The 26,736-nt window shown below is 46.9% G+C and overlaps 1 protein-coding gene across 1 annotated transcript in view; it reads right to left on the reverse strand.

Moving 5' to 3' along the window:
* Positions 1-7,269: 7,269 nt before the first annotated feature.
* IQCA1 (IQ motif containing with AAA domain 1) overlaps positions 7,270-26,736 on the reverse strand; it is a 181,221-nt gene continuing 161,754 nt past the window's right edge. The window contains exons 16-19 of the mRNA XM_017537737.2: positions 26,639-26,725; positions 20,385-20,562; positions 13,744-13,982; positions 7,270-7,446 (exon numbers count right to left, since the gene is read on the reverse strand). Of these exons, the coding sequence (XP_017393226.1) occupies positions 7,318-7,446; positions 13,744-13,982; positions 20,385-20,562; positions 26,639-26,725 (633 nt within the window). The 3' untranslated portion in view covers positions 7,270-7,317. The remainder of the gene's footprint in view (positions 7,447-13,743; positions 13,983-20,384; positions 20,563-26,638; positions 26,726-26,736) is intronic.

Raw genomic sequence — 26,736 nt, forward strand, 5'->3', positions numbered from 1 at the left:
TAGCCCCAAACTGAAGAAAAATGCAATCATTCTCCTAGCCCCCATCCCCCCGACAGGCCCCAGTGTGTGATGTTCCCCTCCCTGTGTCCATGTGTTCTCATTGTTCAACTGCCACTTGTGAGTGAGAACATGCAGTGTTTGGTTTTCTGTTCCTGTGTTAGTTTGCTGAGAATGATGGTTTCCAGCTTCATCCATGTCCCTGCAAAGACATGAACTCATCCTTTTTATGAATGTGTAGTATTCCATGGTGTATATGTGCCACATTTTCTTTATCCAGTCTATCCTTGATGGGCAACCCAATGAAAAAATAGACAACGAACATCTTCCTTCTCATGAGAGTCAGAGGAGCTCCTTGACAGTAAAATAAGAAGCCTAAGTGTGGCATCTACAAGGAGACACCATGCAGTGATGGAAGTGGACAAACTGCGGCTGTGTGCAAGGCTGCAGGGGAGTCTCACCAGTGGAACGATGGTTAGAAGAGGCCAGATGGAAACGAAGACACACTCTTTACTTCCATGTGCATAAAGTTAAACCCAGGTAAAAGTAACCCAGGATGCTGGAAATCAAGACAATAGCGGCCTGGGCAGTGACTAGGAGAAGAGCTTCTCAGGAGCTGGGGGCATCTTCTCTTTGCATTTTGAGTGTTGAGCCCTTTTCTGTGCTTGTGTCATAATTCAACAAAAGCGTATGTGTTTACACCCCTCGCATGGATATTTACATTTTTCTTAAGACGACTAGAAAGATTTAGTTCAAAATAAGGAGTCTGCAATGGCATTTTCAGTCACAGTGAGTGCCATGGTTTAAGTATGTGTCCCCTCCAAACTCATGGCCCCTGGCATGTGGAATGCCTCTGTCTGAAGAACAAGAGGAAATCAGAGCTAGAAGCGTCTTTAGGGGGATCACTCTAGGTCTTTTATTAATGAAGACACAAACATGGGTTTCTGGGGTCCCCTGGGAGGGTCCCAGTTCATCCCTCCTTCAGTCTACATCCTGCTCTTCCTGGGCAGACACGGTCTCACCGTGCGGTGCGGGGAAGCCGCGCTGTGTCCTGGAAAGTTCATTAGCCTGTACAGTGGCGCGACGCTTCTGGCCTGTTGTTGGTCCATGCTGCTCTCCTGGGGCGCAGCAGGGGCCCCTCCCGCTCTCCTTGGGCCCGTGGTGCAGCTGGGAGCTGCAGTGTCTGCGTCAGCCTTTCCTGCTGCAGCTGGGGGCTCCTCCAACTCTCACGGGGAGCAGGAAGCTGCTTTCCCGGTGCACTCGGTGTAAACAGTAAACACACCCCAGCACCTGCTGGGCCTCCCTGTTCTGCTGCTCCTGTCCCTGCTGCAGCCCCAGGAAGAGGCCTGAGGCCCAGGGGTGTGTGGACCAGCAGCATCTGCCATGAGCCCACTGAGGAAATAATGGCGGCTGTGGGACTGCATGCATACCTACGTGTGTGTGCATGTGTGTGAACATGTGCACGTGGGTGTGCTGATGTGTTTGCACACATGGGATGTATAGATGCATGTGTATCTGTGTTTGTGTGTTTCTATTCCTGTATATGTATATATGTGTATGAGTGTGTGTGTAGGGAGTGGTCCATGGGTGTTGTTTGTGTGTATATGTACACGTGTATGTATGTACAACATGTGGTGTGTGTATGTAGTTTGCATTTGTATGTGTGCATGTGCTTATGTGTGTAGTGTGTACAGATCATGTGTGTACATGTGCATAGTGTGGGTACACAGGAATGCCCTGTGTACATGCATGTGTATATGCTGTACGTGTGTGTATGTGTGTGGCCAGATTGACCTAAGGTCACTCAGCATGTTTGTGAAATTAGACTCAGCCCAGCTCAGCGAGCTTTCTGGAAAGCCACAGCCCTCTTGACAGCACCCAGCTCATCTTCCTTTCCAGACAGGTGGGAAGAGAAGCCTGAGGAGGGGTGGGGACCAGGCTGGCCAAGGGCTCCCGAGGGGGAGCCAGGGATATGCAACAGGTGGTGGACAGACGTGCACCCCAAAGTGGCCCCAGCAGGAGACACAGAGCAGAGAGAAATGAGAAGAAGGGTGATGGGAGGACCTGGAGAAGGGCCCCAGCTTTTTTGGGGTCCCAGGGGCTTCTCACAGCACCCTTCTGCCACACCCCTCCTCCTTCTGCACTTTCATTCCAGGAAGGTAGAGACTGTCCCCATGGCACCTATTCTGCTGGGCGGGTCTGCTTTGGGCACTCAGCAGTCATTGAACAGCGGGTGGTGTTCACTGAGAATGTGCCCTCGTGTATCATGCCAGGTACGTGACTCAGTTTACTCTTCATGACAGCCCAGGGAGGCAAAGATGAAAGTCACACCCAGGGAGAATGCTGTGTGCTGAGCTGGGACTTAGACAAGCTCTGCTCAGGCGGCAGTTGGGATGAAGCCTGACTCTGGGTCAGTCAGAACCTTGCTCTAAACCACTAGAGGTGACTGAAGGGACTATATTTCTAGAATGCTTAATCTCTTGACCAAAAAAAGGTACTGTGTTTGTTTGCCATGTTGAGGAACTGGCTTAGTGGCCTTGAGAACTGTGACAGCCATCTGACAACAAAACCAGTATGCAGTGGAGAGCCCAGAACCTTCCTTGCACTCCTGAGTTGGTTTCCAGCCATGTCCCGAAAGCTCAACGTGGGAAACTCACTGAATATCTATAAAGCAATAAACACTTACTGATTGCACCCTCTGTGCCAGGAACCTTGAATACACCATCTTGGGTGATTATGTAGGCACTAGGTGCAGCTGTTAAGAAGAGCTAAAGAGTCAGAGACCTGCCACTTCATCATAGACTCAGACTCTCCCTCAAAAACGGGTTCTTGCAGGGATGAAGCCAGGCACTGCTCAGCCCGATCCCTCAGCCTAGCAAGGGTTTCCTGCTCTTCATCCTCATCGCATGGATCTATCTGGCCTTGCACATTTATTTGAATGGCCATTTTATCAATGTGTCCTTCCCCCTTAGTCTGCAAGGCAGCTCACTCCTGCATCCTCAGCCCCTAGCACTGTGCACAGCACAGTGAAAGAATTGGAGTGTGAGCCAAAAAACTAGTGCAGTGCTGCGGCTGTGCGTTCAAATGGAGCAGACTTGTGAGGGGACCCTGCATTAGCGAATGGATGGTGCTCGTGGTGGAAGTTTCAGATGCTTTCAGACACATATTTTGGGCCAAGGTCCTTTTGGTCTCCCACATCCTGTTATTTGGGTGGCAGCCAGCTTGGTTTGCAGCCACTGTCTTTTCCTGTCTCCTTGGTTTCTGTTTGCATTATCAGTGCCTCTCTTCAGTTAAAGTCTTAAGACTTTCAAGGACAGGAGAAGCCGCTTATGTCAGTGGCTTGGGTCCCATGGTATCATTAGTGGCTAAAAGTCGTGTCAGTCCTGTGAAACAGCACCGTGACCACCTACCACAATTACGGCCTTTGTGTTAAATGTGGATATGTGTTTAAAAAGGGTCTGAAACGGATTCTTTAGCATCAGGGGGTCTTCAATTGGCCATCTCTGAACGCAGGTGTTTGGTGAAGCCCTGAGAGTCTTGGTCTCAGGAGCATCTATTCAGCCACGCCCTGACATCGGCAATGGTTTTGCACCAGGACCTACTTATTCCTAAATGTAGAGCCACCTGAGAGCTCAAATTCCACTTTAATCATACTCCATCCACAGAATGCTCCCTTAATGAGGGTTAATGGCATTAATTATTGTCCCCTCCACTTCAGAATGTGCTCAAGAGGAGCTAATTGTCACATAATAGCCCAGGACAGCTGAGGCCCTAGCAGAGCTCTGAGGAGTCTCCCGCTCCTTCTACCAGCCCCTCCACCCATCCACCCCACTCTGCCTTCCTCCCATCTCCTCCCACAGGGCTGTCATGCTTCATTTCTGCATCAGTTAAAGTGGGAGTTGTAACCTTCCAGGAGGACTTTGGGTTTTTGGTGTGGATGGCAGACAGGTTCACAAATTTTGCTGACCTGCTCTGTGGATGACAAGGTACCATGCCCTCTCTTACCGAGTTGGTGTGACCAGTGCCTCTTTAGAAGACAGTCTGTCAATAGTTACCCAAGTGAAAGACTCACAGGTAACTCGGCCCAGTGATTTCCCTTCTAGGAATTAATCCTATGTAGCTTTTTTTGGTACACACCCATGAAGACTATGTAAGGGCACTTATTACAGTGAAGACGGAATAGCAAAAGGGTGAAAATAATCTAAATATCTGTCACAGTGGACTGATTAAATAAATGACGGTATGTCTATAAAGTGCCGTGGTATGGAGAGAATACAACACGAGGCCCCTCTGTATGTGCTGATATTGAACAATATTCAAGTTACAGAATTAAGCAAAAAGAGCAAGAAGGTAGAAAGTTATATATGGCATGTTACCATTTGTATAAAACACACAGAATATGTGTGTGACTGTATCTAAGCACATCTATACCCTCTCTCCACACCCACTCACACACAAAGCAGCAGGCTGTGATTAAATATTAAATACCAGCATGTGCTGAGCTATGGCAGGTTGGCTCTGGGGGACTTTGCAGTGACAGACAAAGGGTCCTCTGATCCACGGGCAATGCAAACTGTGGGCATCTTTGGCTGACAGGCAGGGCTGGCTGACACCAGCCAAGATTTCAGACAAAGCTCAAGGCCCCATGTGTGACAGAGCAGGAGCACCATCATCTTGGATAAACACCGTCACTTTCAGTTCCAACTCCCTTTCTCACCTCATGCGTTCCAAGAAAATCACTTCTCTGCTAACAACAAGCAGCCAGAAAGAGCAGACAGTAAAAAACAGATAAGACAGTTCAGGCCCAGAGGGTGGGGGAAAGTCTCTTGGATAACCACCAAACTTCACACTCATACAATGGGCCCCAGTAAAACAATGCGCCCTAACAAGCACATTCCTTTCCTCTTAGGTGCACTAATATAGGGAAGTTAGGCCGGGCGTGATGGCTCACACCTGTAATCCCGGCACTTTGGAAAGCCGAGGCGGGTGGATCACAAGGTCAGGAGATTGAGACCATCCTGGCCAACATGGTGAAATCCTGTGTCTACTAAAGGTCTCTATTGCAGCTACAGGAAGATATATGGAACAGACACACAACTCTGCCCCCCTACCCCAGCAAGACAAAAAGACACAGAAACATTCCAAAGCTGTGATAAGCTCTCTTTCCCTAAACCCTTAAATACTCTTAGTCTAAGAAAGAATGCCTCTGACCTAACTCAGCCAGAAGCCCCTCTCAGATTTATTCTCCAAAATAAACCTGTCTTTGACGGTTGAGCTGCTTTTTATGTTTCTTTCCTTTCCTTAATTCTTACAATGTGGAAGCAGAGCACAAACCCAGCATTGGGCAGGGCAGGAAGCCATCCTTTGGGAAAAGGCTGAGTGAGACCTAGGAAATCACGTCTTCGTGTTATTGTGCTGGGAAAAAGGGAGTGAGCATGTAGATAGGATATTTACCGATCTTCACCAGTTTTTAAACTTAGGTTACTCTAAAGTTGTACTGCCCAATACATTAGTCACACCAGCCACATGTGGCTATTTAAATTGAATTGAACATTGAATAAACCTAAAAATTCAGCTCTTCAGTTGCACCAGCCACATTTCGAGCGCTTAGTAGCCTAGTAGCTTGGTATGACTATGGACTACTCCTACTGGGAGATCACAGATCTAGAACTTTCTATCATTGCAGAAAGTTCTACTGGATGGTACTGTAAAGCATATATATCAAGTTTCCATCACTTAATTATGTTTATTAAATGTTACCTACACAGGTTTCTATGATTTCTAAAAAAGTGTGCTTCTTGTGACACTAAGACCAAGTTAAATGAAATTTTAAAAAAGTTTATTTTGACCCTCATACTTTTTACTTCTTTGCAGTGCAGATCTCATTACTTTGCAATGGACATCAAATCCCAAAGCTCTGACGTTCTCTTCTTGGGCCATGACATGTGAAATCTTGACAGAACCATCTTGGAGACATGAATGTCAGGCTGCTCTGGGATGTTAGGGCGGGGGAGCCTGCCATTTCTCAAGGCAGCCTGGGCTTTGGCTAGACACAGTCTGAAGTGGGGAAGGGGGGGTCTGGAAGTTGGGAAGCCTCTGGTAATGAGAAGGCAAGTCCGTGGAGGGCAACCTGAAGGTGGCAGTTTGCTTGAGAGAACACTCAGAAGACGGATGACTTTGTGGGGAGTGTGGAACTGTCCAGGGCACATTGGCCTGTGACTGTCTCTGTCCTGATTTATGTCTGTCTGCTGTGTACAGACACAGGCTGGAGGATGTGCTGGTGGCCAGAAGACATCTGGAGACTACAAACCTTCTTGGCCATCGATGATCCAAGCCACTGGGAATCCTGGTAGTACTTGGATCCCTGACCTGGTCTATGCAGGGGGAGATTTTATGAATTTCTGTGGTCTACCGCCAGACTGTCAGACAGGGCATTCTTAAAATTCAAGTTAAATCCATCCCATCTCAGTTAAAGTCTACTTCCTCTGACTGTGTTCTTACCACAATTTGGAAATGGGTTACTAGCTATCTTCCACCAATAACCTTTCATATCCTTACACAATTTAAATTTCTCTTTTGAGTTTTCCCTACTCTTTAGTATTTTTCTTATTTACCCTGTTTTATTTCTTCATGTAGGCTTTCTCTTCTCTGCATTTACTCCATTTTTATGCCGTGGTTCTCGTCCAGTCATTGGCCTGACAACAGTTCAGTCCTTCCAACCAGGACTAGGCTGGGGTGATGACGTCCAGGCCCAGGTAGTAGCAGTGAGACCTGGACTCTAGCTAGCTCAGCTTCAAAATTAGGATGTTGAAATAGTTCATGTGTAAGATCCTGTTTTATCTCCAGCAACCAAATTACCAAGTCAGTTCAAGGACAACAGCTTTATTTCATTATACAAAATCTATTACTAGAGCAAAGAATTAATTTATTAAAATAGATGCAAGATACTACACAGTGTACATGGATTAATAAAAAGCTAGTGGGCAGATGATATACTCATTGCTTACTAGTTGTCAAACTAGAATATTCTTCATATTTCAGCCACATTTTAAATTTGACAACTAGTACTGATGAAATGAAGAGTCCAACTTGGAAAGATTGTGGAGGGTGTCAAGAGTGAATTTCGGTTACATACAAACTTTCTGTAGATTAAAGCTGTGGAAAGTTGTGATGGACACCCAGCTAGGTGTCCAGCCTGGGAAAGGTGTAACAGCACGTACAGTGGTTAGCGGGTTTGAGGCATCAGCTCACCGCTGCACACTTAATGGTGAATCCTCTCTATCCCAGGGAGAGGCTCAAGCATGGTTCTTCAGAAAGGCATTACTTTTTCTTTTTTTCTTTTTTCTCTTTCTTTTCTTTCTTTTTCCCGCTGTTCTTTGCCTTTTCTGTGCTACCTCCTGTTATCGCCAAGGCTCGTTTTTCACCCAGAGGGGTTTTGGCATACCAGTTCTGAAATACAGTAGAAGTTTAGGAAAAGGTCAGAATGACATGAATTCATGGCAATACTCTTAAAAATAAAGAAAAGCCTGCTAAGCAGGAAGGGGCAAGGAGCCACTGTACTTTGGGCCTTTAAGGTAAGCTTAATACAAACCCTTGCTCAGTGGGTTTTCCAGATTACTTCTGCATGATTTGAAACTTCAACCTGTATTTCTGCATGATTTGTTAACTCAGGGAGTTAAAAATTTCAGAGAATCACAGGCTAAATCTAACCAGCAATCCTTCCCAACAAAGTCACCTGTTTTTTCCGGGCATCCTACTGTGTCCTGGGGTTGGGTTTCCTTGGTAGTGTGAAGGGTGCTCATGGGTCACATGGGGCCATGTTCAATGAAGAACAGGTGGTCATTCCACTATGTTGGGGAAGGTGCTGTTGAAAACACGGTGGAAATAATGGAGCCCAAATACCAACCAAGAACTTAGTAATTGTAACTGGCCCCATGATGGGATTTTTCTCAACCTTTGCATTTTATTTGAAACCCAAGAAACATTTGGGTTTACAAACTTTATAATAGTCATATTTCATTGTAAGATTACATTACATGTTATTTATCAATTATCTTGTTAATAGATATATGACATCTGAATTTTTGGTTATTATGAAAACGCTGAAGTTCACAATTTTTACACATCTCCTTGTATCTATGTGAGAGAAATTCTTTAGGTTACATATGTAGAAACAGAACTGCTAGGGTTGTAGGGTATGAACATCTTCAATTTTACTTGATATTGCTAAATTGCTCTCTGAAGTGCTGTAAGTTGGAACTATCTCAGTCTTTGTATGCTTTTTTTTTTTGAGACTGAGTCTTTCTCTGTCACCTAGTCTGGAGTGCAGTGGCGTGATCTCAGCTCACTGTAACCTCTGCCTCCTGGATTCAGGAAATTCCCCTGCCTCAGCCTCCTGAGTAGCTGAGAATACAGGTGCCTGCCACTACACCCGGCTATTTTTGTATTTTTAGTAGAGATAGGGTTTCACCATGTTGGCCAGGCTGGTCTTGAACTCCTGACTTCAAGTGAGCTACCCACCTCGGCCTCCCAAAGTGCAGAGATTACAGGTGTGAGCCGTGGTGCCCGGCTTCATATATCTTAAAATGTCTATTTTCTCCTGTCTCTTGTATGCTAGTTTAGCTGGATGTAAATATTAGACAGAGAGTTGTTTTTCCTTAGTACTTTGCAGATACTATTTTTCTGTCTTCTGGTATCTATGGTTGTTGAGGAGATATCTGATTTCCCAATTGTTTCTTTGTAGGTAATCTGGTACCTTTTAAGACTGGCTTTTAATCTTGTTCTTAAGTTTCCAACAATATATCTAGGTATAGATTTATTTTATTTGTTCTGCTGGTTACTAGGAGTTTATTAGTTAATAAATTATTTCGCTTGGAGTTTATTTTTAATCTATCTTTAATTCAGGAAAATTCTCAGTAATAATGTCTTTAAATTATTGGTCTTCTGATACTTATAGTATTCTTTTCTTCTAGAACTTCGATTAATGAAGGTCAGCCTCTTCAACTCATCTTTGATGGAGCTTTATACTTTTATGAATTTTACCTTCTTGTTTTTCTGTACCAACTATGGGGGGTACTCCCCAGGACAGTCTTCCAGTCCACAGATTGCTGTTTGACCATGTTTAGAGTTCATAGCTCTTTCATTTTCTTTGCCATTTTATACTGATTACTATATTTTTAATTTCTAAGCTTTCTTTCTTTTTCTTTGCAATTCAGACCTCAGCTTCTGACTCTCTAAGTTTTCTTTTTGTAAGATTTTTTTCATAATTATCTCTTCTTATTTCTTTTTTCTCAAAATGTTCTGTACATTTCTAATGGAAGTCATGCTCTCATTTATTATTTGAACATCTTAATTATATTAATTTACAGATTGTATTTAGCACAACATTTCCTAAAATGTTTTGGAATTTTGATTTTCAGATTCATTGTGTGTGTGTGTGTGTGTGTGTGTGTGTGTTTGAGATTGAGTCTGGCTCTGTCACCCAAGCTAGAGGGCAGTGGTGTGATCTTGGCTCACTACACCTCCACCTCCTGCCTCAGCCTCCTGAGTAGCTGGGACTACAGGCATGCACACCACCATACCTGGCTAATTTTTGTATTTTTAGTAGAGACAGGGTTTTGCCATGTTGACCAGGCTGGTCTTGAACTCCTGACCTCAAGTGATCCGTGTGCCTTGGCCTCCCAAAGTGCTGGGATTACAGCTGTGAGCCACCGTGCCTGCCCCAGATTCATTTTGAGGGGGAAGTTTTGCTTTGTTCTCTGTATCTCTCCTTATTCTTTCCTCCTTAGCAGTTCAGAGCCTCTGAACTTAAATACAGAACTAGGTCTTATAAGGATGTTTTGATTGATGCATCCCTTAATGCTTCCTGGTGATATTAGGGATATCAAAGATCCAGTCATAAAAGAAGCAGGTTTTATCATTTTATCTTTCACAGCCCTTTCTTTTTGTTTTTGAGACAGAGTCTTTTTCTGTCACTGAAGCTGCAGTGCAGTGGCACAATCCTGGCTCGCTGCAACTTCTGTCTCCCGGTTTCAAGGATTCTTCTGCCTCAGCCTGCCAACTAGCTGGGACTACATGTGTGCACCAACATGCCTGGCTAATTTTTGTATTTTTAGTAGAGACTGGGTTTTGCCATGTTGGCCAGGCTGGTCTCGAACTCCTGACCTCAAGAAGTCTGCCTGCCAAAAGTGCTGGGATTCCAGGCATGAGCCACTGCACTCAGTGAACTCCTACACTCTCTGTTTTCTATCCTCTATTTTTCTCTATGCTGCATTCTAGGCAATTTTCTTTGCTCCCTTTTTCTTTTGTTTTCTCTTTAGTTTTGTTGAATCCACAGATGATTTATTCACTTAGGTTTTAATTTTAATGACGATATATTTTTTTCACTCTCAAAAGTTCTATTTGGTTCTTTTTCAAATTTGCCTGTTTTTCCTCCCTAATGTTTCTGGTCTTTAATTTAAACATACTCATTTTGTAGTCTCTTTCAGAATGTTCTTTTATCTCAAGTTCTCGGTAGTGCTATTCTGTTATTTGCATTTGCTGACTCTCCTTGGGGTAGATTTTTGCTCGTGGCTCATAATTTTTTTTTATTACAAACTCATCTTTAGCAAGGGCAGTATTCCCTGTAGAAGTCCTATGTACCCTGACTTGGCTAAATTTCCATACAGAGTTGTTTTTAATTTTACTTTTGATGTGACTTTAGGGGTTTTAATGATACCGTGTCATTTTTTGAAATATATTAATGTTTTAACTTGAGAATCTGGGACCATGGAGGGAGTCCAAATTTGGAAACTTGACGTGCATGGTGTAGGCTTGGATTTTGATTTTTATGGGCCACTTTTACTCCCCACCTAGATCCCTGAGAAGATCACAAGTTCCATGATGCTTCCCCATGGCAACCTACATATTGTCCCAACCTTGTGAAGTTCCAGCATCCTGTCTCTCCCGGGCCTAGCCTTGCCTGTTTGTTTGGTTCTTATATACCCCTAGGCCACCCAGGCATTAGCTTATATGCCTGTTCCTGTCTTTGAGATGTACCTCTCTGTTCCTGGCACCGGGGGATTCCCTCTTCCTTCTTTTAGCCTTGGCTCTGTTTTTAACGTAAGGTTTGGTGGCCATGTACTTAAGGTGATGAACTCCTAATTTATTGAGACCCAGTAGAGAACGTAGTTAAGTTGGCTTTGGAGGAAGGTGTAAATTTCAGCTCTGTTATGTTATGGTTGTTGCTTGCCTCTTGTTTTGTTTATTTTACTGCTACTGTGGCAAATTCCCAGAAACATGGTGGCTTACAATCACAGATTTATGATTTCACAGGGCTGTAGGTCAGAAGCCTGAAATGGGCCTCACTGGGAGACAATCAAGGTAGGTGTCTGCAGCGCTGTGTCTCTTCCTGGAGGCTCCAGCTGGGAATCTTTCCCTTGCCTTTTGCAGCTCTCAGAGATCATCTGCTTTTCTGGCCTGCGGCCCCTGCTCCACCTTTGGGTCGCAAGGCTGCGCTACCTGGAGTGCCAACATGTCCTTCTCAGACTGCTGTCTCTGGTTCTCTCTTCCAACTCCCTCTTCTCCTTTTCATGATTACACTGGACTCACCAGGATAATCCAGGATAATCTATCTTCAGGTCCGTTGTCTAGCAAGCTTAGTCCATCGGCAGCCTTAATACCCCTCTGCCTTGTAACCTCACATTATCTTCAGGTTCCAGGGATGAGGATGTACACGTCCCTGGGGGGTCATTATCTGGCCCACCACGCCTCTCTGTATCTCAGTGTCCTCATGTGCAAAACAGGGGGTTCTGAGGTCTAAATGAGTCAGTACAGTGGCTGGCACATAATAAGCAATCAGTAAGTATTAGCTAACATTATTCGACTTATTACCATCATTATCCAACATATTTTCTCCATATGTCTGTGGAGCAGGGGAGAATATGTACGGAGTCTGCAAGGTCTTCATCTGAGATAACGTTGTCTGAAGCACAATGAGGTAAAATTTTTCAGGGTTTGTCTCATTAGAAGGAACCATAGCAATGGTACCACATTATTCAGGAGAGTGTGAGGGTGTAATTCCATCTATCCAGGTGTTTAATGAATGTGTCCCTAAATGAATTTGTTAAACATTGGCTTGGGGCCAGGCACTGGTGCTGTGATGGAATCCCAAAAGGATTGGGTGGAAAGGGTAATGTTGGGAAAATGACGCAGTTTCCTTGGAAAATGAACAGAGCAAACAAATACGCCAAGAATGGATATGTGAAGCTTATGTGTTCTCATCCCAGGTCACAAAAGGGTAGTCATTCATTTTCTTGGATAGGATGATCAGACCTCAAGTACCTATAGATAGAAAAACTTCTAGAGATCACTTTGGGATAAAGGCTCAGCTATGAGAAAGGATAGGCTTCCACAACCTATTATCTAACTCCTCAAAATAAGGAGGAAAATTGATATTTTAGAAATGGGAAAAATGGGGAATTTCAGAAAAGAATATGATGCATCCTTTGAAGAGAATAATATCAGCAGTCATGATGAACAGGTTTAAACAGTTAACAAGAATATTATTAATAATTCGAATGCTTGGTAAACACTCAGCTAGAGTTAATTTGTTTTTTTCAGTTTTGCTAGAGCAGGGGTCAGCAAAATATGGCCAATGGGCCAAATTTGGCCTGTTGTCTGTGCTTGCAAATAAAGTTTTATTGGAACCCAGCCAAAGGCATTCATTTCTGTATTGTGTGTGGGTGCTTTTGTACTATGATACACAGTTGAATAGTTGTGATAGAGACTGCATGGCTCTCAAAGCCTAAAATATTTACTATCTGCACCTTTATGGAGGAAGGTTGCTAACTCCTTTGCTAGACCATTATTGCTGGAATCATTATTATGACTATTTTTTACCTTTCTAACGCTTCCCTGAAGAATCAGGGGCAAACCAGGAAGGAATCATAGTTTTAGATTTGATGAAAAAGTGATATGTTTCAGAGGGAAATTTTCCTGATGTTAAGCAGGCTCCCAGAGATAGGCTTGGATGAGAATTTCAATGCTCCTTCTGGTGGCTGCACAGCCATTATTGCAGTGGCCTTCAATTGCATGCATATCTTCTCTTGCCTTTGGAGTTGGCCAAGGAAACTTCCTTCAGAAAGACAACACCACTGTATTTATTCTGGCTTAAAGGAGAGCAGGTAGTTTGAGGCGTGCTTTCTGGACTCCACACTCCTCCTATAAGGGAGGGAGTTGGAAAAGATAATTCTCAAAAGTTTCCGTCAGATCCAAAAAGTTCTGTGAATAGGTCGGAACGTATTCAAACATTGGAAAACTAACTTATGATGAGTCATCTTGTGGCTTCCTATTACAAATGAACTGAAAACTGAAAAACAAAGTGCTCCATGACAATTATGGGCCCAAAACAGCATTGCCTTGAACTATACTATTTAGGGAATGATTTCTCAATGCAAAACTTATTCCATAATACCAAATATGAAGTGTAAACCAAAATAGGTATATGTGTCTATGTGAATCCAGTGTTTTTGAAGCTGCTACTCAGTTCTGCAATAGATATAAGGCCACATCATGATTTTCCTAAAATTTGGAAGACACACGCTTTACTGCTAAAACCCCAGAGATTTTGTCATCCAAAATTTCAGGTTTCCAAATTTCATTGTATATGGCTGAGTTCCAATTCATGAAACCCATGAAACTCCAGAGGGAGAAGGCAGTGTGAGGAGTGTTTGCTGCTAAGATTTGGCCGTCAGGTGTTCCATTTACCTTAAAGCTCTCTTCTTCCTCTTTGTACACCGGGTTCATGCTGGTTATGGCCATAATAAACTCGACTGTGGTGAGTGGTTTGTAAGTTTGCCGCCGGACTCTCTGATCTGTGAGCACGGCTTTCACTGCTTGGACTATATGTCCTTGAGTGAAGCCGTCAGTGACTTTTGCCAGGCAGCTGACATTCAAGGCACTGGTGAGGACTCCTCCATTGCATTCAATGATTTGTTTCCACAGAACTGTTGTATCCAGGATGGCAGAAAAGACACAGAGAACAAGGGTTACCACTGAGAAAGCAGTGCCAGTCTCCCCCTCAGATGAAAGTTGTATCTCATCAAGAAAGGAATACACAGACGTCTCATCTAACTTATTTGTAACTCAAATGAACCGAAGCCAAATAACTAAATGCTTTCCTCTAGCGAATTTTCAACCATAAGCCATACATATCAATGACCCTGAGGTCTACAGATCCACAAGTCCCCTGCAAATTGACAAGGAAAAAAATAAAACCACTGTCAGCATCATCTTAATGTGGTACCTGTAAGGACGTTGACAATCTTTCAACATTGGAAATGTACATAGGGTGTATAATGGCACCTCTTCTCATCAGAATATTGTATTTCCCAAGTAATTTGGATAAGTAGTTTAACATTCCTTTAGTTATAAGGTTAATTTCTTACATTGCTTTTACATCTGGAATCAGAATGCAGATTCCAGTTTTCATCAGCTACTGCCAGGGTCAGTTCCCTTTCAGTGTAAGACTCTGGATTACACATTGTATTGAATAAAGCAATTTGACTCTTTATTCTTTCCCCCTCAGTGACTGCAAACATGCACTGGCTGACTAGAGTCCTTCAGATGAGTGCCTGGCTGTTCTCTGGTTTGTGAGACATGGAGTAAATGAGAGATTTCATTCTGAACACAGGGATGTTGTGAAAATGAATTATGAAATAATTCTTGCTGCTTAGCTTTAGAGATGGAATGAACTCCTGCATAGTACTTAAAATCATTCTGCATTTGGAGAACTACCTCTGTTCTGTAAAGGGAGCACAAGGGAAGTAAATGAGACGTGCTGTAACTTATTTAATTCTATCCAGACGGCGGAGAAGGTGAAGGGCGTTCACGGGAGCATCTGTCAGTCTCAGCATGGGGAGAATCTGGTCAAATGTCTCTAAATGGTTTTGACCTTACTTGAGGAGTATTTGAAACTGTGTTTAAAAAATGATCATGACTACCTGATCTGAGCATTGTCAGGCCTGGTAAGGGGTTAGTTCTGGGTCTGTTAAATGACTACATCATACAAGCATGTTGATCCAAAATGGCTGATAAAATCGAAAAAATGTACTCACTGTAAAGGAATAAAATGGCCTATAATGTAACTATGAACCATGCTGGAGAATCTGGCTTTTGGACCAGGAGCTATGCTAGCAGTTCACTTGGAAAGGGGCAGTGGGGGGGTCCTTGGCCGTGTGGGTGAGCTGAGCTGCTCAGAAAGGGCGAACTCTACCTTGGGGCCTGCCAATTTCTCTGAGCTGTGGATGCTTACGCATCCAGGGTTTGGAGACCTGCAGTGAAACCAATGAGAGCCACAGGGACCCCAAATTGGCCTAAAGTGTCATCGAATCCCTAATCTACTCTGCTCCTTCCTTGGTGGATTTCTTTGAGCTTGAGCCCCTGACTCGTCTTACCTGTGAAACAGGCGTAGAAGCATTGACTTCTCAGCGCTGCTGTGAGAAACAAGCCCAGCGGTGTTTATAAGCACTTGGAAGTGCGGCAGCCTGGTATTTGGTGGGGACTTTACTTTCTGTAGCTATGTCACTGTTGTTATTACGATAACAATGATTGTTTTCCATTCCATCTTGCACCGAAGTTTCCTAACCCTCATTAAAACATCAATTACAAAAGACAACACAAAATGGGCTATGGATTGGTTCAAAGCCTGTTTGTCTAGTGACAGATGGCAGCAGGTGAAGATTATCCTTACCTAAACATAACTGTTGCAGAGTTAGAGACAGAAAACATAACCCATGGTAAAAATGACCAACAGCAACTAGACCACATCACCACTTGAGATCCGGTGTGCCTTCTGTCTGAATTTATAACATCTAAACAAAGTACCAGCGGGTCTGAGTGGCGACTCTGGAAGCTGAGACGGGAACGTGATTTCTGGGAGAGTTACAGGTAAGGCCCCAAAAGCTGAAGTTGACATCCCAGGCTGGGCTGCAGGCGTGCAGGCGTGCAGGCTGTTCTGGGCATGCATGAGCAAAATTCCTACCCGTGCAGCAAAAGGGAACCATCAGTGGGAAGAGGTGAGGGCCATGTGCTCCCTGGCAACAAATAACTAACTCTCTCCCTGGCTTCTCTGTGCAGCCACAACGGTCACGATCTTCGAAGTTTCCTGCCCAAACCATCCAGCGTTCTTGCAGGAGTAATCGCTTGATGGCTAAAGACTCATTAGTAATGGAGTACAGTTGCTGTACTGGGAACGGGTGAGCTGTCCTGTGGGGCCGGCCAGTGTCTCCGAGCTGTGGACGATCAGGCATCAAGGCTTTGGAGACCTACAGTGAGACCAACAAGGGCCAGAGGGACATGTAAACCTGCTACTGACCATTTCAAGTGTAGGATACTTGATAGTCGTGGACAGTTTCCGTCAAGATTCCTCTAAATACATCAGTCATTGGTTACGCTCCATAGATCACCATTTTTATCACAGTTGCAGCAAGAGAGCTCTGTGAGGCAGTCCCAGCTGTGGTGGCACCTGCCCACCTGCCCGCTTGTCTGAAGACCCAGAGAAGGGGATGCAGAGCCAGGCTTGGCTTCATTCCTGCAGCTGGTGAACTCGAGCTGTTGGTCTTTCCAAGAAGCGCTTCTATTGCTTTTATGCAACCACCCACTCCTGGGTTCTTGACCCTTAAGTAGCTGCTCTGAGGCCCACGGTGGGTGTCAGGTATGGAGGGAGGCACAGCATGGTGGGCTGGGTGGAGCGAGGAGCTGGCAGTGAGCATGGGGGCCTAGAGGCTGTGGGGCCTCTGGTCCGGGAGTGCAGTGGGGAGCACTGATGCACCACAGGCTTGGGGTGTGGCGATGCCTGTGTTGGTGAGGACCAAGGCTAGGGACCCCAGAGTGCTGAAGGCAGTGGAGGAGCTCTTCAGGCCAAGTGCTGAATCTTACTTTCTTCTCTTGGATGCAAAAGGCTCCTCACATCTTCAGACCAATCTATGTTCTCTTTCTGTTCTTCAGATGAAAGAGAATCTGGCCTTTGGCTCCCCTTCATCTGCTGTCGACATTCCCAGTGGATTGATTCTGTCTTGGCTGGTGCTCAGTCTCAGAAAATTCATCTTTATTTGGGGTTTTACAAAAGTCTGAGAGGGGAATAAAGTGATGTGGGTGAGCTTTTGACCCTTGGAAACCTGGAATTGCAGAAAAGTCGGAAGACAGACCCTGGAACCATCTGAGCAGACACTGGGTCGGGGTGGGCCTATGATGAATTGGGTTATTAGTGAAATGGAGCCCAGGGAGAGAGGCAAGAGGAGGAGAGCACTGGGACTGTGGAGGAGAGGAAGCCCAAAGGGATTTCTGGGGACCAGACAGGGCATCCATCAGCCTGGGGGGTGGATTTTCTGTGCAGAGACAGCTTTGTTTGGGGGCAAAGAAGGAGAGATTGAATGATGTTTGGTGAACCTGAGGCTGCAGACCCACAGATTCACCCCTCACTTCTCAGCACTGTTGGTCCCCACGCAGCCTGAGGAATTTGAGGAGTGGGGCCGCCAGGGCTGCTGCACACCTTAGCGCTCCATTGCGGGTGGAGAGATGGCCAAGGCACCGTGCACATGCTGGATTGGTGGCCCTTGCTTCATGGACTGGAAGAGAACACTTTTGATCACTGCAGAGACCAGAACAGTCTCTCTCTAAGACAGATGCCCCAGCCACTGTGGCTTTGAAAACTTCAAGGTCACTGGAGGAAATGCTGGATGGGGGTCGATGACGTCAGCCAGAATGGCAGCCTGAACACATCCCTCCTCAAGACGGAAGTATTGAGGAGCATGTGCTTCGACGGACAGAACCTGGGGCCCCAGAGAAGTGTCTGGTGTGGCTTCATCACATGGCCGCAGGTGGAGGGACACTCCTCTCCCATCACGATTCCTCTCCCATCACGATGCTGTAAGGAGAGCCAGGTAGGAATCTGCAATGTAATCTGAATCCTATGGGATGCGTGGTGTTTTATCAAAAGAACAAAATTGCCAGCCATACATCAATAGCTTCATGTTTAAAGGGCCTAGAGTTTTGTCAAACAATAGAAACGATTCAGTTCAGAATCCAGAAGAATGCTCCAGCCCCTTCGAATTAATAATACCCTACCTTATTCCAACAACATAGCTCAAAATATAGATACAATACAAAAAAGGAAGAAAAAAGAGCACCTGAGAGGAGAGGGGGTGGCCCTGCTAAGGCCAGGGGCGTGGAACCCCGGCATCGGCTGTGTGGGCTGCGGCCAGACTGCAGTGCCCGCCACTCTCATGCTGTCTCCTTTCTCGGCTGGGCAGCTCTGCCCTTCATTCATGTTTCCCATTCTGGCCAATGTGCCCTGGCTGGAGGAAACGCTGGCCCCTACTGGGTCTAGTCCGTAAGATCTCCTGTGACTGCTCCATCCTGTCTTCCCTTGCTTCTTTTGATGCTAGCTGGGTGCAAAGGGCTCATGGGGGGCATTTTGAGGCCCTAAAAGATGAAGAAGGAAGGAGATGGATGCAGAAATAGCTGGGCCTGAAGTCTTCCTGTATTTTATGTATAACATTGATTTATAAAGCCAGGATCGCCAATTATTGAGACAGAAATAGGCACATGATGCAAGCAGAGTGGCCAGTAAGCTAGCCGTTTACAGCATGTGGGGAGGACAGGGTTGTTCTTTTAGAAAAAGAAATTGAGCAGCAACTTACGAACAGTCAGAGAGGACCATACACGTCCTCTGCTTTGTCACTGCCCATGTGATTGGAGAAGGAAGAACAGAAACCAGGTCTGATGTAATCACTGTATCACTACCATCCATGCTGACCACCACCACCACTGCCACCATGGCCACCCCCGCTGCCACCACGGCCACCACCGCTGCCACCACGGCCACCACTGCTGCCACCACGGCCACCACCACTGCCACCATGGCCACCACCGCTGCCACCAGCACCTCTGCTGTTCCTGCCACTGACTGTCATCTCCAATGTCACATGTGACCAGTGCCACCATTCCCACCACCCTCCCCAGAGCCACCCACACCACCACCAACACAGCCCACCTCCTCAGCGTCACCCCACACTGCCTCCACCCCTACTGCCAGCAAGCACCTCCACCTCCATTAGCACATGCCGTCACCCCTCACCCCGCCAACCTCCTCCGCCATCTCTAACACTGGCAGCGCCATCGCCATCTCACCTCCAAGCCCTCACCATTCCCGCCAGTGCAGGGTTACGGCAGCCCCGCCACGAGCCACCCCCTGCATTCACACTGGTGTGTCTTTGGCCGCCCTCGAATCTGGGCTGGCCCTGTACCTTCCTCTTAACCAGCAGAGGGTTGGTGATAGTCACTCTGTGTGGCTTGTGAGGCTGTGTCACACCGTCCAGTCTGGCTCACACATCATGAGGCGCATTAAGGGGAATGCCCCAGCTCTGCCCAGGCAGCCCTTAGAAGCACACGGTGGAATGATGTGCTGTTTGAGCCTTCGGGGAGGTTTTCACACAGCAGCAGATAACAGAATGGCCACCAGCCCTCTCCTCAGCTTCCCTTGCCATTCGCCACCTGTCCTTCCCCCTCCCGCCCAGCCCAGACCAACCTCTTCTCTTCCTCCACCTCCACCACCACTGCCACCAACCCCTTTCTCTCTGGGGGCTACTTAGGGCCAGTGCTCTGCTAACACCTCATGAGTGTCACAGCAGCCTGGTGGTGTGAACCGTCCTCCTACTTCACAGATGAGAACATGGAGGCTCAGAAGGTGACCGACTTGTCAGGGTCACCCAGCCATGCAGTGGCAGAGCTGGGATTCTGAGCCAGGTGGCCTGAGAGCCCCAACCCCAGGGTCTTCCCACTGCTTTGCCTCCCAGGGACGCTTTTTTGTGTCACTCCCATTAAAAAACATGTTTCAAAAGAAGTAGACTTTGAATCTGTCTATTTAAGAAGAAAGAATTGAAAAGTAAGCTCTTGTATTTCAATGTTCATTTTAAGTAAGTCATCATGGGACTGGACTTTGAGATTGGAAGAAAGAAAAAAAAACCTAAGCTGGTGAAAATAAAACTACGCTCTATGAGGAAGACACCATCACCATGGGTGCAAGGTGAGTGATCCTCATCTACCTGTCCCAAGAAAAATCAGCACCCACAGGGCTTTTGTCACTGTCAGGGCCAGAAATCATAATCCTCGTCCAGTTTCCTTTTGTCTTGGGTAGAGAGAAATATGCTAAGAACAGAACGTGACCCCGCGGTTTACATCTGCAGCACGTGCTCTGTGTTGGATGCAGGTGTGCAGGCCCCACCGGGTGCGGGCTCCGCTCTACTCATCTGGTACACACTGGGTCCAAGAGCCGCCCCCCTGGCAGGCACATGGCAGCCAGCTCAGCCTCAGCTGCTATGCACACGGGAAGGGGCTGGGGTACTTGCCGTATCTGGAAGCATAGTCTGGTCTGGGCACCAAAATAATTTTCTGGTAAACTTTGCAGAAAGATTGGAGTTCGGCATCAAAGGGACGCTGTGTGGTCCCCACAATCAGAATCCGGTCTTCTGGTTTCAGGAGTTTCAGGATTTTGGGAAGGTGTTTTTTCAGGCGTTTAGGTTCATTCTGGGAGAGAGAGAAAAAAAATTTGGCCCACATATAGAAAAAAAAATGAAAAAAATGAAAGCACATTTACTTAGAACACGTTGCGGTATTGTTTATTAAAGTGATTGCAAAGCTCTGACGAACACGATTTCTGAAGGTTTGTCCTGGGATGGGTCTTGGAATGTGCTTCTCAGTATGACCCGCTGGATTTGAATTGTCAGTGTTTCCTTTCTTCAGCTTCTGGTGTCCGGATTTAGAAGGTGGGAAGGAAGGAAGCACCTTGACCCTAGGAATGGGAAGTGGTGGCTGATTTCCAAATGGAAGGAAGCTCACTGGGGCCTATAATGAGCTGTGGTGCTCCCATTTTCCTGAGTTGTTTGGAAGCTGGACACAAGACTTCCTTTGCTGACTGCTGGAACAATGAAGAGCCCAGCTCCTGCATCTCATGTCTGAAAAATACCTGGTTACATAAGGTTGTGAAACTTATCTCTCTGAAACAGTTGGGAAATAGTTTGAAGCTGACTTATTTTAGTATAATCTCAGCACTAATGAGGGAGAGGAATGAGCGAGGACGGGATGGCCGTTCGGCACCCCAGGGAGGATGACTTCCAGCCTGTGGGAGTCAGATCTGGCCATGTTGCCATGGGCAACAGCCTGGCTGCAAATGAAGCTCACCCCCAGTGTAGACAGCAGAGAAAGAGCCTGGGAACGAGGAGCACACCAGGGGCGATGGTGAGAGCCTCTGCAGAGACTTCCCAAGCACAGTCGAGGCCATTTTTGCTCCCATTTGGCTGCTGGCTAATGATGTTCCTGCATTTTTTCATGTGCTTGTTGGTCATTTGTGTGCCTTCTTTGGAAAAAATGTGTATTCAGATCTTCAGCCCTCTTTAAAAGTTGGGTTATTTGCTTTTTATTATTGAGTTGTAAGGGTTCTTTGTAGGTTCTATTAATAGATGTAAGTCCCTCAGTAGTACATGGCTTGCAAACATTTTCTCCCATTCTGTGGGTTGTCTTTTCACTTTCTTGATGGTGTCCTTTGCAGCAAAAAAGTTTTTGATTTTGATGAAGTGCAATTTTGCTTTTCTGGCTTGTGCTTTTGATGTCATATCTAAGGAACTGCTGCCTAATCTAAGATCACAAAATTTATGCCTATATCTTCTTTTAAGAGTGTGTTGGTTTTAGCCCCTGTTTTTAGGTCTATGATATATTATGGGTTGATTTTTGTATATGGCATGAGGTAGGGGTCCAACTCTTTCTTTTGCAGGTAGCAAGCCAGTAGTCCAAGCATCATTTGTTGACAATATTATTCTTTCTGCATTGAATTGTCTTGGCACCTTTGTCAAAACGAACTGTCATGTGAGGCTCTATTACTGGAATCTTGATTCTGATCCACTGATCTGTCTCCTCTTAGGCCAGTACCACACTGTCTTGATTGCTGCAGCTTCGAGGTAAGTTGGGAAATAAAATTGGGAGATGTGAGTCCCCAACTTTTTCTTTTGAAGAATGTTTTGGCTGGATCTCTTGAATTTCTGGATGAATTTTAGTATCAGTTACCAATTTCTGCAAATAAGCCAGCTGAGATTTCATGGGAATTGCATTGAACATGCAGGCCAACTTGGGAATTATTACCATCTTAACAAGATTAGGTCTTTCAACCAATGAATACAAAATGTCTTTCCATTTATTTAGGTTTCATTTAAGTTTTTCAACAATGTTTTTGTAGTTTTCAGAAAAGTCTTGCACTTCTCATGTCAAAGAACTTTGTGAGAACAACTTCTTTTATTTTTGAGACAGTCTCACTGTGTCATCCAGGCTGCAGTGCAGTGGCACAGTCTCAGCTCATTGCAATCGCCACCTCCCAGGTTCAAGGGATTTGTGCCTCCTGAGTAGTGGGGATTACAGGCATGCATCACCACGCCTGGCTAATTTTTGCATTTTTAGTAGAGACAAGGTTTCGCCATGTTGGCTAGGCTAGTCTCAAACTTCTGACCTCAAGTGATCTGCCCGCCTCAGGCTGCCAAAGTGCTGGGATTACAAGTGTGAGCCATTGTACCTGGCCCTAATAACTTTGTGCGAACAATTTCTACCCAGTGGTGAGGGCAGCAGGCTGATGGCGGTGGGTTGATGGGTGAGGAGAGTAGTGAGAAGAGACTGGCCTTTAAAGAACAAAGCAGGTGGTAGGGCATGCGGGCTGCACATGTGAGCTGCCCAAAGAACAGCGGAAGTAGGACTGATCTGAGGGTCCTGGCGAGGCTGGAGACTGAGACTCCATGGGGGTAGAGACATACCTGCTGCATGGTCTGAGCCCATCCTCAGCAACCCAGTTGCCATGGTGACGGCAGTGTGATTCCTGCCCTTTCTGAGGCAGGAGATGATACTGCTACCTTTGTGTCCTGAAATGGCAGGGACATTTGAAATGAATCAGCCTATTTGAATAACAAACGTTGATCCTGGGCAATGTCCAGAGTGGCATCCTTGCTGACGGTGAGGTGCAGTCCCATGACCAGGGGACAGAAATAAGGGGTGTGCTCATTCCATTGGTAGCTCCCCTGCTCTCTGTTCCAGTTCTGAGCTGTCCATTACGTACGAGACCTGTGCACTCATCCATCACGCCAGCAAACCACCCACCATCACCTGGCAGCCTCCAAAACTGCCGCCCGACCTCAGGGCCTGCCAGCCCCTCACAACTGTATTACTTGGGGCAATTTCAAATTAGTGGCTAGCATCCACGCAGCAATTTCAATTTGCTCTTCTGCAGGCAGCTCCACGAAACAACAGTCGCAGCCAGCCCCAAGGAAGTGAGCAATTCCTTGGTGGAGGCACTTCTGTGATGTCAGGGAGGCGCTCGCTAGATGAAGTAACAAAGGGGATTGGGCAGAAAATGCAGGAGCAGACTGCGCCTCATTCTTTACCGCCTCCGCCTCAGACAGACAACTGACTGAGGCACTCTGGGCGCAGACTCCAGAGCAGACACTGCTCTCCCTCCAGGAGGAGGAGAAGGGGGAGCAGCCTGGTCCAGGTGTCTGCCGGGGGCAGGGGTGTGTCTGCAAATGCGACGGGTTGGTGGGGGTACTTGGAGTTTGAACTTTCCAGAAATTCTAGAGGGCTTCTCTCAAAGGTGGCTGAGAACAGCGTGAGGGGAACAGGAGGACAGAGAATTCCGGAGTTGGGCCCGTTTGGTTCTAACATAAGAGGGCCCTGAAGGCAGCTTTCCGGATGATGTTGAGTGGCCCCGAGCTGGGAGGGCTGCAGGGAGGTGGTGTGGCTTAGGTACGTCAGGACGGCTGACCCCACGGGCAGAAGGCGAAGCTGGCGGTTTGCCCTCGACGTCTTCCAGCCTGTGCTGTGTGGGGCGGGGAGAAGGCCCTGGCCTCTGCATTCCGACAACCTTGTTTCCAAATCCCAGCATGACCCCGAGCAGCTGTGCGCGTTCTGGGGGCCTTTGTCCTCTTTTGTGTCACGGAGCAAACAATGCCTTCCTCTCGGGGTTGCTGGGAGTTTCCCTGACATGTGTATTGTGCTTGGGAGAGAGGAGGTGTTCAATCAATGTCCCTCACCGCCACCGGGGTCCTCCTTTTCCTGCCCGAAGCGGTCCTAGGTGTCCAGGTCTTGTGTCCCTGCACCCAGGAGGTTTGGTTTCCATGCTCGGGAGGCCTCCCTGACCTTCGCTGTGTTCCATCCCCCGTGAGCTTCCTGCATCTTACCGCGGGAGGAGTCCTCACCTCATGGGCAGAGGCGCTGGGGTGTGTTCAGTCACTGTGGATTTTCAGGGGTTTTCCTGGAGTCCCTCAATCCAGCAGGCACTGCCCAGGGCGGGGCTGGCCCTGATGCCTGTATGGCGGCTGTCACTGGTGGAGCATCAGCCTCCTGGACGTTCTCCTCTGTGCCCTTGGGATCAGGGCAGCCTTTGGGACAGAGGCCGGAGCCAGTCGGAGGAAGGACCCTGGGCTCCCTAGGTGGCCGAGTGATGCAATGAGGAGCCGGTGACGATGCCTCTCAGGCTCTTCTCACCCGTGGGTGCCCCTGCTGCCCTTGGCTTTTGGTCACCTTCAGAATGTGGGTGTCCAGTGCTTATGGCTACCTGGGGCCCTGGTGGCTGAGGATCTTGAGTGAGACACAGAGGCTGGGAGGCTGGGAAGAACAGCAGGACTGGCCTAGTCATGGCCCTGAGACGCAGGAAGGCAGCAGGAACTCTGCAGCCCTGCTCCCTGAGGGGCAGGCCCTGCAACGCCATCACTGCGTGGCTCGGGCCGGGTGGAGCTGGAGTTCTGCGCAGAGCTGGGCATGCTCACGCGACGGTTTCCTCTCCCGCCCCTCTCCTCCTGCTGCGGCATTGGGGCTGGGGGTGGAAATACTGGGGCTGGGGTGCAGTGGTATTTGTGCCTCTTGCAGCTCGGTGTCTGGGATGGCTAGGCCCCCTGGCTGGCCTTTTGGATGCTCAGGGAGCCGGGGGTGCACTGTGGCTTGCAGTCCCTGGGACTTATCCCAGTGTGACTCCTGGTCCTCAGGGCAGTTGACCTCCCCAGCAGATGACTGACTCCTCTAATGGGAAGCAAACAGAGAAAACATCCAGTTTGTCCATAACGAAGACCATGTCTCCGATGGCCCTCGTTTCCTGCAGGGAAAAAGCCAGCCATGGGCAGGGTTTGCAGGAATCAGGGACAGTGCTGAGAGGTTCTGTGTCAGCAGCAGAAGGGCTAGTGCTTTTTCACGGCTTCCAGCTCCCTCCTCGGTGGGCCCACTGTCCCTCACGTCCACTCCCTTTATGCGAGGGTGTCTACGGGGCCCACATTTCATTCCCTGCCTCCAGCTCTCTCTCAAAGGGCCCCTCTCAGTGCTCCTTCCCTAGTGCTCCTCTGCCTCTCCACGACTAGGCATTGATGGCAAGCCCAGGGCCCTGTGGAGAATGCAGGGGCTTCAGGAACCTGGAGGCCATCCGGGCTGAAATGCTTTCATTTAATAGTAAAGGAAGTGGAGGCCCAGAGAGGTTAAGTTCCTTGTTCAAGGACACACAGCCAGCTGTGTGAATGCTGTGAGTGGTCTGAGCTCCAGGCCAGTGTCTTCCACTTCCCATGTGGGAGTCTGGTGGGAGAGAGTATAGTCCCTGCACACGAATGAGCCAAGTTTCTGACAACTCCAGGTGTGTGACACCCGGGAGGAAACACTGCCCTGCATTGCTCTTAGACGTGGGACCTGGTGGAGAGCCCGGTCATTCCTGCCATCCATTTTCCACACCTGCTTGCGGACCTTCTCAAGTTTTTCTTCAATGTGGCAACGTCGCCAGCAGAGGGAGCTAACTACTCTACTCCCAGATTAAATAATAAACGAGTTCTCTTAAGACTTTCCGAAATGACAGGGCAATCAAGGCTCATTTGGGGAAGAAAAGATTGAGCTTCCATTCTTTATCCAAATCATCTCTACCTGCGAAGAGTGATGTATAATACATAAGGATCAAAAGTGATTAAAATCCTTATGAATTTAATCAGAAATTCATAGTTAACCACTATTTGCTTTGGTGCAAATTGATGTGGAATAACAATCACATGTATCTACACATTTTTTTTTTAACTTGTGGGAAATTTGCTGTTGATCTGTGGGGGGAAGTGGTGGGGCGGGGAGACCATTGAAAGGAGAGAAAAGAAGGAAGGAAGCAATTGAAACAGGACTCCCTGGAGACCCCGAACGCTGTGCACTTAAAAGTTCTGTTGAGCGTCTTTGTTCATAAATTTTGGGCCTTTTGCTATTTATTATGAGGAACAATAGGGAATCCTAATAATAACTCCTGTGTGTGCCCTTTGCTTTAACTGAGCAGACTTCTCTAAGCTGTTTCTCACTTCTGAATTATATATTTGGATGAAAAATCCCTCTCCCCTTTCTTCCACACTTTCTTCCCTTTCCTTCTAAACTATGTTTCATAAAGTCAGACCACAGAACCTTTTCAAATGCAGACAGGGCAGACAGAGACCACTACAGAGAGCCCCAGTTTTCCTTCCTCCCTGGAAAATGCAAGACCTTCTTGAAAAGTAGAGGAAGGCCCTGAAAAGGGCCTCCTTAGGAGGAAAGAAAAGGCCAAAATAAGGCATGAGGAAGTCCTCACCATCTTTTCCTCACTGGGAACTCTTTTGTAGAAGGTTTTTTCAGTATCTTCAATCCACACCACGGAGGGCTGGAGCTGACGAGCCACCTGCAGAGAAA

The sequence above is a fragment of the Cebus imitator genome, unplaced genomic scaffold (genome assembly GCF_001604975.1).
Source record: "Cebus imitator isolate Cc_AM_T3 unplaced genomic scaffold, Cebus_imitator-1.0 Scaffold106, whole genome shotgun sequence".
In the NCBI taxonomy this organism is placed as follows: Eukaryota; Metazoa; Chordata; class Mammalia; order Primates; family Cebidae; genus Cebus; species Cebus imitator.